This window comes from Chaetodon trifascialis, chromosome 16 (assembly GCF_039877785.1).
Source record: "Chaetodon trifascialis isolate fChaTrf1 chromosome 16, fChaTrf1.hap1, whole genome shotgun sequence".
Lineage (NCBI taxonomy): Eukaryota > Metazoa > Chordata > Actinopteri > Chaetodontiformes > Chaetodontidae > Chaetodon > Chaetodon trifascialis.
The window spans coordinates 24,514,048-24,529,183 of NC_092071.1; the positions used below are offsets into that span (position 1 = coordinate 24,514,048).

The window sequence follows — 15,136 nt, forward strand, 5'->3', positions numbered from 1 at the left end:
AAATATTGATGTCAGAATTGACTTTTATTGAATTATTACTATTGATTTTCATATGACTGAAAGGACTCTTTACTAAAGTATTTGTGATGTCAAACATACATAAGTCTTGTCTGATCAGCACAATTAATTAGTTAGTTGTGTTGTTAATAAATTAGTTGTATCATTTTAAAATATAGTTGTACCCACCCCATTAAATTGGGTCACCCACACTTAAATCAAACATGGGTAAATATGTTGAACTAACCTTTAAAAGTTATGTTGGATTTACTCCTTGTAATTAAGTAACAGTAACACATTATGTTTATTCGGCATGTTTACATTAATTTCACTCAACAAAACTGTCTCTTGCTAAATGAGAGTATTATAATTGGGTGCAAATACTTTCCATAATTTTTGTATATTCACCCAACAAATGATTATTATGTTGGATTTACCCCTTGTAATTGAGTAATGATAACACCAACACCTTATGTTGAACCAGCATATTTACATTTATGTCAATAAAACAATTTCTTGCTAAATTAGCATATTATGATTGGGTGGAAATACTTTCCATAATTTTTTTATGTTCATCCAACAAATTATTTTTTTGAGTGTATTTGCCTAATCTCCACAGGTCTTTAGACTGTGGTCTGAAGCACACATTTAGTTCCCTCTAAAGTAGTTCCTGGGACTAAAAGTTCCAGGTGCTTTGGGTTGAAATGCGGCTTTGGTGTGTATGTGACCTTAAAGGTGGTCACATGGTAGATTTGGTGGTTGGATTTGTTTTGATGTTCTCTTACACCCAGTGGTAGAGTGGTGCCTGAAGAAGTGGGTTTACTCTTAATTTTACATGCAAAACTACCTTTACGCTTGACTTCAGGGAGTAACGATCAATATGAAATTAACATTAGCCACAGACGGACAGAGCAGCAGCAACAGATCCATGAGCGGGAGTGGGAACTGAGCTAATTGTTAGCTGAGCTGATGGCTAGCACCAACGTAATTCTAATATCACCATCATGAGCTGCTGGCTAATCGCACCAACGTAGCATTGCAAGGTTGTTTTTTTTCTGAAAGTAGATTGTTGTTTGAGTTGATCGCTTCATTTTTCCTCCATTTCCTTCTTCCGTCATTAATTAATTATTGACTTTATTATCCAACAGGGCAAGCAGGTAGACCACAGGCGACATCTATTTTCCTAGGATGGCAATGGCAACATATCAGCCGCCCTGCTCTTCTGTTGATTGGCTTACCCTGATGATCTTACCCAACCAACCAATGAAGGCAACAACGAGTAGTAGCCAATCAGAGGCAGAGTAAGGTGGTTCGTGCCTTTGCCACCCTGGGAAAAATAATCCCAGTACACTAAATGGTGCACATCAGAGAGGATTGTAAGTGTGTATACGCAATGCCGACTGAAAATTAGGTGGGTATACACTGTCTACCTGTGTATACCCTGCACCACACCACTGCTTACACCTCCGCTGCAAGTATGGAAAAATGAAAAGGAAACATCCTGGTAATCATTTGCTGCTCGTAATGTTAGGGGCCTAATTACTGGTAACAACATTTTACAGTCATTTGTCTGCAGTATCTGCTGCAAGTTGTTTCAATGCAACACTGCTGCCACACAGCAACGAGGGGATCATGTGTCATATACTGTGCCACAAAGACCAGACACCACCATCATCAATCAGTTTGTCTATGGCATGCATTTTCTACTGCTTCTCTCAAAGGGACCCATATGTAGGCTTGCCTATAGAATTTGCCTCTGGGCTTGCTGCATCAGGGTTAGGGTGTGAAGCTCAGATTTTGGGATGAATTTAGTGTAGCATAGCTGATGCTATCTAAGAGGATATCTTACAGCCCTATCAAATGAATGTTTAATAGGTCTGGAGAAGTCGGTGTAGAGGAAGCTGACTGTGCTGCATCAGTAGGCCAGGCTGTAAAATGAGACAGGAGAGGAGGCCAGCCAGCTCAGGATGGTAGGAGGAGAGGAGAGGGAGGGTAAGTGCAGAATCCAGAGAAAGTATACAGTACAGGACAGCAACCAAGATGTATGTTAGCAGGAGGTCACTATCAAAAACCATAGTACTGCACTAAAAACCCTCCAAATGGAAATGGTATGGTTTGAACAGTATATTTCAGAAATACTCTACTCAAAAATCAGGGTTATTTTAGGAGGAACAGACTACACAGGATATTAATTTCAACTGTTTTACACTGCCAACTGCAAGTGAGGCACACGGCTCTGTTTGGTAAATTCAATGTATTTTATCCAGTCATGCCTTTGCCTGATAGTGGCAGTGCATGTGTCCATGTTTGTAAAATGGACAGTGTGCGAGCAGTAAAGAAGCACTTTACTGTGGACAACGGGATCTCTAAGCAGATCAGGAATAAACTGTCAACTCATGCGAAGGATTTCCTTTAGGCAATTGGGCTGAATTTGACTGCAGACACACACTGATGGCAGGATGCATTACCACTGTCTATAAACAATCAGGATCACTTCAGAGGTTTATTGCAATGTCATAATAGTAAAGTTACGGGGGCAAAGGATATGAGCAGCCTCATGAGAGAAATCAGAACTGCCATGCAATGGCTCCATGACTGCTAGATCTCAGGATTTCTGAAGGCTGAGTAGGGAGAACCAGAGAGTTGACAGAAACAGTGACATCAGAGCAGTCTCTACATCATTCACAGCTATTTTGTAACACTGCCACATAGCCACACCAAGCATCTCCATTTTGATGTATTAAACTGTCCAAATCTAAAGCCTGGAGTGATGCATGGAGTTAGGCCTTAAGACCAAGATGAAGCTTCATTAAAATTTCTCATGCATCTGAACTGTGTCCTTCACAGTACCTCCCTACTCACTGATTGGAATAAAGCTTCCTCTGCCCATCAGGGACTGAGTTACTCTGTACATCTGCCTATCCATATGCTCAACTACAAGCCCCACACAGCTGCAAACGATGTGCTAATGAGACCAGTAATCTACAGCAGATATCAGGAAAAAAGAAAATCATTTCACTTCACAAAATATTCCACAATTTCAAGAAAGATACTCACACATCTGCAGAGAGCAAAGTTAGCACCAAAACTGAAAAAACTATTTCACCTCACCTATTTGATTTATCAATGATTGTATCAAAAGTATGCAGATTGCCTCATCTATATGTTTGGGTATCAGTTGGTGAATCAAACCCTCAAAACAAAATAAAACTAGCCACAATTAATCTCACGAATAACCTGTAATTGATGTGAAGCTTGCACAATTCACAACAAATCGTTAACAAAGGGTAAGACCATGAGCCGATGGGCGCGAAGTTCATCCACCCAAGTCAAACTCAAAAAAAAAAAAAAAAAAGACCCTGCTTTTACTGACAATGATGGAGAGAACTAAACTTTCAAAAGTGTTGTTACACTGAACTAGAAAAGACATCCACAATGCTCACGGCTGCAATTGCAACATATCTTTTCACACAAGGGCATAAACGTGAGCAAACATGTAATGTAATTGCAGCACATACAGATGAACTAATGCATAGGTCAATCACATTAGCATAGACTCAAGGGTATCATCTGACGTGATCACACATCTTCACTGTATGCAACTATGAGTTACAGTATGAATCATTGCCAAGTTACTGATGTGGTTAACTCTAGCATCAGCAGACAAGTTAGCTATATAATGCTAACGGTGTTCAGCTAACCTGTCTTGTCTTTGTGTTTTATATGTGCACTGAAAAATTATTTTGTGGGGAGTGATTTATGTACAAATCACCACATACATTTGTGAATGTGGGTATTCATTCATATCGAAATTATTGCCAAAGGAAGTGCAAAATGTCAAACTAATGACACTAAAATAGAATCTTCAATACTCCCAAGTGTAAACTCAACAGTGGCTCTGCAAGTTGTCAATACATCTGGGCATTTTTTTGATGATGTCCCCATTCTGTGTACCCTGACAGCAGCAGAAGGGCTACAGCAATTACTAGCTGGACAACTTTAAGATGACTCATTTAAGGACACTGGTACAGTATATTTGAAACGAATACCAGTGAGCAATACCTTCCTGAAGTACTGTGAGGCAAGGGCTGCTCCAAGTCACATACTTCAATGTAACAAGTATGTCATACTCATATCTACCATGATCTATTTCAGCCCCTCACAGATCAGAGGAGTAGCTCTGAGAGAGTTAGAAGGGAGTAAGTTTCATATAAAACAGAGGTGTTGTCTTTATAAGGGCGAAGGGCATTAGAGTTGTTGCCCTCAGGCACCTGTTAGTGCACCTGTCCAAAGGACTGAAAGACTACATCTCTATTTCATCCAAAGTGCTGTCAATATGCTTCATAGCATTTAGCACTCTGGCTACATTCTTTGCACTACCCTGGTCACATGTGGCACATATTTACAGTCCTCAGTAAAATACCAACACTCTGTGGATTGCTCGTATATAATTGACATGGATCTGCAAAAATCTAAAGCTACACATGAAGTATCTCTTGCTGACAATCTTTTCCATCAGCTCATCTAGCCAAGCAACCCCAATAGACTAGTCACTGAACCAAACTGCTGGGAGCTCAGGGGCTTGACAGCAACCGCCAGTCACCGCTCTTTGGCCCATATACCAGCTTGATTGACAGCTAAAGGTTGGTGACTTTTATGAAGTGTGCTATTTGCCCCAGGCAACAGGGATGCTACTTTTCATTAAGCTCAGTGGGAGTGAAGTCTTCCCCTGTATACGGAGCACCTCCCATCCACAGCAGAATGTACTGTACAGATACAGCCGTACATGAAGTGTGGATACAGGTGATGTTTGGAATCATGCTGATTTGAATCTCTGCTGTTGCACATCATTTAAATTTATTCCACTTCCAATTTCTTTCCATAAAAATCTTCTTTCTCTGTCCAATCCAATTCCAATTCCAATCCTTTTTTTGATCGTATTTTAATTATTATAATCAAGTGGTTTTTATTTTCCATCTTATTTTGACTTAACTGTCTATCCCTGTTTTTATGATCATTCTAAATCTTCTTAATGTGAAGCACTTAACGCATGTGATTTCTTTGTTGTAAAGCACTTTCAGCTGCAATTCTTGTGTGAAAGGTGCTATACAAATAAAGTGTATTGTCATTTTCTCATATCTGTAAACTGGTGTCGAAGCTGTTTGACTTCAATGAAGACAGTCAGATCTACATGAAGGTGATGGTTGGAATATCTAAGTCTAAAAATAACAGCCAACAACTGCCAGCTTTAAGAACGTTGAGTTTTTTTGTTTGTTTGTTTATTTGAGGGGAGAGAATTGGCTCAGTGTGCAAGAGGCTTTAAGCTGAGATGCATCCTCTGATTTTGACAAAATGTGTGACCTCAATCCAGGAAGTTGAATGATGGAATTAGAAAAACACTTTATCTGAAGCCATGTGACTCAGTGTAGGCCATCTCACTCAGATTCTGTTTAAACTCTTAACATTTGCACCGAGAAGCAAGGCACACCAACACCCACACACAAGCACACACACTTTCATACAAGGTGAAGAGACTGAATATGTGCACAACAGCAAAGGAAATGAATCTTCTGAAGTCCTAGGACCATGAAAATGGACTGATGGGTGTTACACCGAGCTGCAGCCTAATTCAACTGAGCCCCAAGTCCACTGGAAAAGTATGCGAGAAAGTTGGCAATAATGTAAGTGAACATGTGACATTCTGAGAGTTTCTATGTTGAAATATATTGAGTCATTTCATCAGCGAACAGTATCAGATTAATATAAGGCCAGATCAGGGCATTCCCATTGAAGGCTAAATCTGTTTCAGGCCACAGTGAGAAGTGAGAAAACGCTGAACGCCCACAGGATTTAAATTCACACTGTGAATGAGACATGAGCCTCCCTGTTCTTGGTCAGCTACTTTGTTTTTGCCAAGCAGCCACCCACTTAGAAGGAGAACACTCATTAAGTGATCATAGTGTAGAGATCATCAAAAAACAGGGATACCAGGAAAGTTAGTCAAATCAATCAGGCACCAGTGCTCCTTGCCAGTTCCATTTACACACATAGTTTATTCCCAAAAAACACACATGCTGACTTGGGAGACAACATCGCTGAAACACAAACACAAGTTCAACAGTTTTCTTGGCACTTCAGAGCTCCAGAGGAATCTTACTTCAGTCAAACAAACAGACCCTTAATGATGTGCATCATAAAGATTCAGCTATAATCAGTAAGAGCAAAAACGTAAGCAAGCATAAATACAGCCAAGAGGAATTCAAGATCCCATCATTCAGCTCCAGAGGTGACCAGAAATAGATCAAAAGGATCAATACAAATAAAAACTTCATCACAAGGATGAAAACAGGAGAACAAGACATGGAAAGTGTGACACATGTCTCTAGCATTCTTGTCAAAAATAGGTGGTAATGGGCATTGCAGACATAAAGGTGCTTTCAGACAGCTAGAGGTTACCACCGTTTCCGTTATTTCCAATGTAAGCACAATGGCGTGCGGGCAGCAGCTGCTCTGGTGGACACTCAGCTGTATGCTGCTGCAGCCTTAATTTATGTTGTTTAATGTTGACTTTTATTGAAACTGCAACTGGACCTTGTATATCAAATCCTGTATAAACAGTGACAGAGAGAAATGGAACATCAAAAAAGACATTTTCGTTTCATGGTATTACAGATATACGTAGTTCCTGTGTGGTCACTACATTTCACTCAATCCTTATTGAGGACAAAGACACAAAATAAGACACAGCCTCAACAGACTTCAGATTGAACTTATTTTCACATTCTGGTGAATCAGGTAAAAGTACATATCTGTTGCCATGGTTACCAAATTATCTTGTATAAATATATATACACTATACATTTCTTACAGTCAACAGATTAGGAGAAATATTTCTCAACCAGCAGATGGATTTAACAGCAGTTTAGTTTTTGACTTCATCGCACAAGTTGGTCTGTTTTGCTTTCGCACCACATAGAAACAACATCAGAGTTTCCGAACTCACATGTGAAAGCACCCTCAGTGGAAAGACATCTAAATGTTCTTCACTGTTTTTTTTCACTGTTTCTTTCCAGCATACTCCAAACAACATCCCTTTCACACATACATCCACACTCACCCCCTCCTCCTCCATCCCCAGCCCTCTTGGCATGATGTGGTAAATGTATTTATCAAGCAACTCTGTGGCATTTATCTAACAGCTTAGTCATAATTAGTCCAACTTAGTCCTGGGCAGACAGCCTGTTAGTGGGCATATGTTCAGATCCTGGTTAAAGACACATTGTTCCCCAAGGGGATACTTGCATGTGTTGACGTTGGGGTGTGTGTGTGTGTGTGTGTGTGTGTGTGTGTGTGTGTGTGTGTGTGTGGGGCAACAAGTGGGTGTGTCTGCATATGGTAGCAGACGGTTGCTGTGGAGCGCACCCTGAGCCTCCATTAACACAACCCACCATGGTCCCTTCCCTCAGCTACCCAGCCACGCTGAGAGAGGGCACTTGAAACATGGAGGGAAGTGAGTTCATCCAAGTGTACAGAAGAGGAAGACGACAGGACGGAGCAGGAGAAAAGGGTCACAGGAAGGTGGGGGGGGGGGGGGCAACCTGAGTCACACGGGAAAAGAGAGAGAGGGGAGAGAGGGATGGATGGAACAAGGTGAGGAAGAGAGGAAACCAGAGAGGAGGGGACAGCAGAGAGAAAGAGAGGCAGTCTGGCTCAGGTCCAGGGTTATCACTGGCAAAAGTCGAGGCATTTGCCAGCTGCCAGCTGGAGACAGAAGCACTCAGCCAGAAGGATGCTGCCCTGCACAGCTTCTGTCGGCTGGTGTGTTCATCTGTGTTTGTGTATCCGTGTGCACAGCATGAATGCTGCAGAGCAGAGAGCTCTGTTGATGTGTTAAAGCATGGGACAAGGACCATATGCATAACCAGTTACACTAAGTGAAGGGACACTCTTTACAAAACACAAACAAGTGCAGTCACAGGCGCTCTTTCTTTGCTATCCAGAAGTTAATGGTCATTTCTGCCAAGTTGCCTGCAGTCCCAGCCATGGAGGAGACGAGGGAAGCCGCTTAAAAACATCTCCCTAAGTCTCCTTTTGGCAGACAACGCTTAAGTGTATCCTCTTTAGGCAGGACATTACATAACTGTCTGCAGTGTAGCCAGCTGAACCCAGTGGCCAGAAGGATGTCAACAAAAATAAATATATATGAACTTGCAAGATTCTGTGTCAAAAGATTAACGCACCATGATGAAAAGCTTATTTATATCATCAAGCACTCGTTTCTTCATCATCTAATCAGTGATGGCACAGACATCGTCCCAGTTTCCTCCATCTCTGCTCTCTCTTAAAGATGAGCGGTAGAGAGGAAAGGAAGGAGGGGGACAAAAGTAATGTGAAGCTGCTGCAGCTTCACCTGCTCACCATACGCGTCCCTGTCACCATCAATGTGAGACAAGCTCACGTGTAAACAACACACACATACACACTGTCAGCCTGCCAAATTACATGTGGGTCCACCGCCTATAGGATTAGGTCATTCATAATGAGAGCTTAGAACATTAGTTGATTGACTGATGGAAGTTTTTTCAAGCAATTTGTGAAGCATAAAGCCCAAAGACTCATCTTTTCAAATGTGAGTATTCTATGAGAGTACTTTTGCTGCTGGTCAGACAAAACAATCAATATGAATAGTTAAGTTTGAGCTTTGGGAAACAGTTGTCAGCAATTTTCTCAGTTTTATTGAGGTGGTTTCACTCATCAGTGTTGCTTTCAGACATCTCTGCTTTGTTTTGACCTAACAAAACCATCAGAGGAGCCTCTTTTCTCTGTCATCAATCTACAGGGAGGTCAGAGATCAGCTGCAGGTTGAGGGATCTCCCAGCTGTGATACCATTTTCCCACACTTCAGCTCTTCTCAACAAGAAAGGTGATACTTTTGTGAACATAACTTTAAGCTCAAGCTTAGTCATCAGTTAATACAAGTGATCAAAGTTGCATCACACATGACTGACTGAAAAGCAGTTTCTGCGTCTTGGGAACTGTTTAAATTCACCTTAATGTGATGCTAGCTAAGAAAGCGCTCCCTCTAGCGGACAAAGATGGCATCACTCAGCTTCAGCTGGAACAGCTCCCTAGAAGAGGTTAATCCACTCATAGCATTTTAATGACATCCACACCAGCGCACCATACTAAGCACAATTGCCTTCACAATTCACGAAAGGCTGGCAGCCGGTGTGGAGCTCAGTGAAAGCGGCTGCGGCAGTCCAGTGGTGCCTGCATAACGTCCTGGAGCTCCCGGAAAGAAAACTCACATCCTGGGGGGAACATGTCAGCCTAAATAAGCCGCAAAATCTATCACTCTGAAGCCAAAAACGTCACAAGTCCCAGTGAGCCATTAATTACCGACAAGCACGCATCTCCATGATGCATTACAGTGGGAATATACAGGGTGTCCTCTTTTAAAATAGGTTTAACTAAAGGAGTTCCCTGTTCACTGTGGTAAAGCTCCACTGTAATTCATTTAACGGTGGAGCGGTCCATTTCGCTCGTCATACGCCAGCCCGGCTCCACACAGGTGCGGTGATGAACACACGTATGAACTTCATGACGTAAAGTGTGACATTTTTAACATACAAGCGACATATTCAAAGTTCGATAAAACACTAGCTGGAAACCGCTTTTTACGAGATCGATAGTTAAAAAAAAAAAAAAAAAGCTGAGTTAAAACTTGAGCAATAGGCGCTGGTGGATACAGATTCTGCACTTCGACTCACCTTGAGCGGCCGTTCCTCGGGTGCTGAATACACTTGCTATCAAAGTGGCCACATACCAAATCATAGTACTATTGCCGACCAGAAATAAAGCTCATCATATCTCAAAGTGCCCCTTTCGGTGAATCTCTCATCGCCGAGTGGTCCAGGACAAACTGAAGCGGGCCGGTATCCTGGTTTCTTGTTAGCCGTGCCCTGGACACTTTCCCATCGGCGCTTTCCCCTCTCTCTTCCCCTCTCCTCCGCTCTCCTCTCGCATCCTGAGACGGATCACCTGCGCCAATGGGACGAGAGCAGACGAGGCAGTGAAACCAAGCACCAGTTTATAGATCACCGCAGCCCCGCCTTTGCACTCATTTCATTGGTGGGCGTGGGAGAGGTAAGGTCGCTGATTGGTTGTGTGCGCTGTCGGTAACCCAGCTGGAATGTTGCGTTCATGACATATATTAATACGCGGAGGTTCCAAACTTCGTCTGTAAGAAATGACCTCAGTGTGCTCACACCCGTTTGAAAGAGAGCTTGCTTTCTCATTATTCGCGTTTTCATCCTTAATGCACTTACATGAACCATTATAGCAGTAGCATCATAATATCACCTTTTAAAACATTATCTGATTTTTATTGTGGAGGTTGAAAGGAAAGCATCTGGCCTACCACGAACCCCCAGACAAAAATAGCTAGTGAAGTGATCATCACAGAGAAGGGAAAAGTCATTGCATAAAACCGAATAGATTGATATAGTAACTTACAGTTAAGTTTTTGTGAGTGAGCGACTTTAAGGATTGGCCATACTTCCTTTGACAAAGCAGAGGCCTCATTATGGTATTCACTGAATTACTTCATGTTTGCAGCAGGTTGCACCAATGCCTACACAACATCACAATCCCAGCCACCAAACTCCAACGGGTGTTTACTCTGTTGAATAAATTAGATGGAAATCTCTCCAGTTTGCTAGAAAGACAAGCTGCTAATAATTGACAGTAGTTGTTTACAACATTATGAGTTTGAGGAACCGGGTTTTATAGGCTAAACCGCAAGTTTCTAACTTCTATGTCGTGAAAAGCTTGTTGCATCTTCTCGCTTTTCACGGGGGGCCTGAATGCAGCATTAGAGAGAACCGTTTCAAGGTGGGTTGTCGAGTGAAGCCGTAGCGGAGCTGCGGTATCATCCTGCGCAAATAGATGAAAGATATCCTCCAGCTTGTTTATCCTCAGATCACTGCCACACATGCATTCAAGTCAGCTGTCGAAATACCAGGAGTCATTTCAGTAACAATGTGCATTATGTATGAATGAAACAGTGATGGTCAGGCTGCTTAGATCGGCTTACATAAAATAAATAAATAAATAAAAATACAAGACCTCGAACACTGACTAAGACAATTTCTTTAAACAAACAAGTTGTCTGACTTCACCATTATTCATCTTCGTTGATACAGTGATTCAGTCAAGGACAGTTTAAAATTCCACTGACTCAGTCTGCCTTGCTCATAGAGCATCCCATCATGCCTCAGAGCCAATTCTCATCCACCTCCAAGTCTAAAGACCCCCACTGCTCCTTCAGGGAGCTCCTCCAGCCTCTTCGAGGATGACAAACACATTCATGTGAAGTTATCTGAGGTCATTCTGTTTTACCTTGCTGACGCTGTTCTCATTCTTTGGTAGCTATTCTTAGTCATATCCAAGTTTTCTCAGCTTGCACATTTTGTTTCATCCACACAATTTTCGCTGCAGAAATCAAATCTTGCCTCATAACAGAGAAGCTTATGATGGCTTTTTTAAAGATCACATTCCAGCTGAAATCTTTAACAGTTCAACATTATTCAGAGGGTAAACAAATCATTTAAAGCTAGTCAATGATGACAAAAGTGACAGATGCTACAACATTCATCTTCTCCACAACTTAATATTTTGGGGCTACTTATCAAAAAATCCTTTGTCTATCCAAACCTGTTTTGTTTAAGACCTGTTCATGTGGTTAGCGGCAGCACTTTTTCTGATCTGGTAGTGAGAAGAGCTGTAAATACAGTGTTTCTCAATCGTTTTGGCTCATTTCTTGAAACAGTCTTAACATTCTCTAAACTGTAAGTGCAATTGTCACAACTGTTACATGGGACATCAAAACTCTATTGCATGTTTGCAAAGGGTAAGTAACTCACCCAAAACATTTAATTCATGTTGCAAAACCTAGTTTTTGTGTCAGTAAATTGGCCAAAGTCACCAAAATGAAAAGTTGTTTTGTCATCATTTGAGCCATACTGCTCAGAATGTTTAGCTTTTTTTTCACCATGATAGTCAACCCTGGAAATGTTTCATCCATCCATTTTCTATACCTTCCTTTCAGGATTGCGGGGGGGCTGGAGCCTATCCCAGCTGTCAACGGGCGAGAGGCGGGGTACACCCTGACTGATCGCCAGTCGACCACAGGGCAACACACAAGACAAACAATCATTCACTCTCACACTCACAATTTTAGAGTCACAGATTCACCTAATGAGCATGTTTTTGGTCTGTGGGAGGAAGCTGGAGTACCCGGAAAGAACCCACGCATGCACGGGAAGAAGATGCAAACTTCGCACAGAAAGGCCCCGCCCAGGGATCAAACCGGCAACCTTCTTGCTGTGAGGCATGCGCACTACCTGCTGCGCCACCGTGCTGCCCCATAAATGTTTCTCATACACTGTTGTGGCCGTGGTTTGGTGATCTGCTCTGATTCTGTTTTGTGTGTTTTTTCAGGGCTGGAACAAGGCAGGGGCAGGGCTAATCTTCGCTGGGGTTGAGCAGCTCCTGACACACCTGTCACCAATCTCCGCTAATCAGGACTCTCCTTCTTAAGCATGCTTCTCCCACACTCTGATGCCAGATGGTCACATTGCTCATGCTTGTGTTTCTCGCCTCAGCATTTATCTCCAGGTTCCTGCCTTGTGTTCTCCAGCTGTCTTGCCTTCGTGCACGCTGTGATTTTGTGAGTTTTGTTTTCCTGCCTGTGTGCTAACCCGTTACGGAGTTTTTTGTTCTAAGTGTCTGTCGAGTGGTTCTCCAGCACTTGTGGTTCTTTTGTTTGCCTGTGTGCTTTTTCCCCCAGCGGAGCTTTTGTTTCCTTACCAGTGACTGTCGAGTTCTCTCCAGCACCTGAGTTTCATCCTGCCTGTGAGTTTTTCCCCGAGTGGAGATTTTTGTTTTTGTGTGGTGGCTGTCGAGTTTTCTCCAGCGTTTATTTTTGGACTTTTGCCTGTGTGCTTTCCCTTAACTGAGTTTTGTGTTTTTTATTAGAAGCTGTCGAGTGTCCTCCAGCAGAGACTGCCCTCTCTGTTCCCATTATATCGGCTCCCTCAGTTGTTACATCTTTTGTTGTTACTTTTTCTAAATAAACTGTTATTACTGTCTCTGCATCTGAGTCCTGCTTCCAGAGTCCGTCACATACACAAATTTTTGTTTTGTTCTACTTTTTGTTGACACTGACTATTTACTGTGTTATACAAAAATGTGTAGCTGAATACTATTGTGTACCACACTGAGCTTTTTAGATTCAGATTTCAACAGCAGGAAAAAGTTAAGGGATATGGACATTTGTATGTACACAGTAAATTTATTTGTGTAGCAATTTGTTACATGCACTGTAATAAAAAAAAATGCATCTTTGATCTTTCAGGTAAAGTCATATACATTGAACAGAAAATGTGCAAAAAAAATGACATCCTTGCAAAAATCAGAAACAAAAGAAAACAGACATCCTGCAACAATGAAAAAAAACAGCAGTAGTTAAGTAAAAAAAAAAAAACTTTGTACCTCCCCACAGTGGGCTACATGACACTAGCTCTCATCTTCTTGGACATCCTGTCGGTTTTGTTGATCTGGCCAGAGATTTTTGTCGACATCACACCTGATGTTTTCCCTTGCAATACACCGGGAGAAAAATCTCCTTGAACAATCATCCCCTACAATGATCACCTGTGACGTCCTCACATGCAGCATTGATGGCATCCAAGAGAGACATCTGGTCCTGTGGCATATACCTTCCACCTCCAGGCTGAAAAGAACTCCTCTACTGGATTTAAGAACGGGGAGTATGGTGGAAGGAACTCCATTGACATCTTTTGATGTGCAGTAAACCATTCTCAAACGGCAATCGCTTGGTGGATGACATAGTTTGGCAAATCTGGCCAACTAAACATCTTTCATGTTCTGGTATTAGATCTCTGTGAAATTTATTTAGGAAGGCTGGGAGAAGTTGGGTGTTGTAGGGCCCAATGTGTGGAACATGTGTGCTCACACCATTCTCAGATATGGCAGCACACATCGTGATATTGCCCCCACGTTGGCCTCGTTGGCCAATTGTGGCTCTGTGTCCAATGACATTGCAGCCACGTCTCCTGCATTTGGATAGATTGAAGCAAGCTTCGTCCACAAAAACAAGAACGTGGGTTGGTTCATGTGCCTCCAGATCCATTATTCTCTAAATAGTCAAACAGAAAAAATAAAAAAGTTAGTTTTGCATAGCCTATTCTAGAATGTGACTGTTTAGTAGCAAGTAGAAATGTTTTCCGTTGTTACTGTATGAGTATCTACAACTTCAAAAGATACAAGCATCAATGAAATACAGTAAAACTCACTGTACAATACACCATGTGCACACCAATGGTTTACCTGGACACACTGGTATCGCAGCTCCTTCACTCTTTCACTAATCCTCTCAAATGGCACCCTGTAGAGTCCTGTCATCCTCATTTGATTTCTTTTCAAAACTCTGTCTATAGTGGAAAGGCTGAAAGAATTGATATTTGCGAAGATATTGTCATCATCAATGACTGCAGTTTGAATCTCTCTTAACCTGATGGAATTGTTGGCGATGACTATGTTGCAAATTTCTTGTACTTGCTGCCAAAAGCACGAGGTTGTTGTGCAGTCCAATACATGTAGAATTCACAAATATTGTTATGTTTTTGGTGATTTGGACCGTATAGTTCAAGAGTCTTTTAATGCACAAACAGAAAGTTCAGCTGGCTAAGGAGGAACGAAGGATCCAGCTCTTCTAATCCTCGGCAGAGGAGACAAGAGTAGGCGGTCCACGGGGAGACCGGCGAAGAAATGAAGAGGGTCGCAGCTACGCACAGGAAGACAGAGACCAAGATGCACTGCGAGACACATCTGAGCAGACCGGAATTATCTGGTAACGAGCTGGAGGGATGACCAGAATTAAGTGGAGATGTTGATGACTGATGATGAGAAACTGGTGTGCCTCCACTGAAGACCAGAGATTGTGGAAAATTAGCTGGCCCCGCCTCCTGCCACAGAGCTGCTAGAAACACCACAAAAAACAAAACAAAGACCACAACAAATCCCAGACCCTGACATAGATCATGTCACATATATT

General features: G+C 42.1%; 1 protein-coding gene across 5 annotated transcripts in view; it reads right to left on the bottom strand.

Moving 5' to 3' along the window:
• LOC139344880 (protein turtle homolog B-like) overlaps positions 1–10,063 on the bottom strand; it is a 173,766-nt gene extending 163,703 nt beyond the window's left edge. For 3 of the 5 annotated variants that reach the window (XR_011603182.1, XM_070983304.1, XM_070983302.1), the window contains exon 1: positions 9,768–10,047. Coding sequence is in view for 3 of the 5 variants with exons in the window: in XM_070983304.1 (XP_070839405.1) it covers positions 9,768–9,831 (64 nt within the window). In the remaining 2 variants the exon portion in view is untranslated. Of the gene's footprint in view, positions 1–9,767 lie in introns of all 5 variants that reach the window. The other 2 variants (XR_011603183.1, XM_070983303.1) reach the window with 2 other exon arrangements.
• Between the last annotated feature and the right edge of the window lie 5,073 nt (positions 10,064–15,136).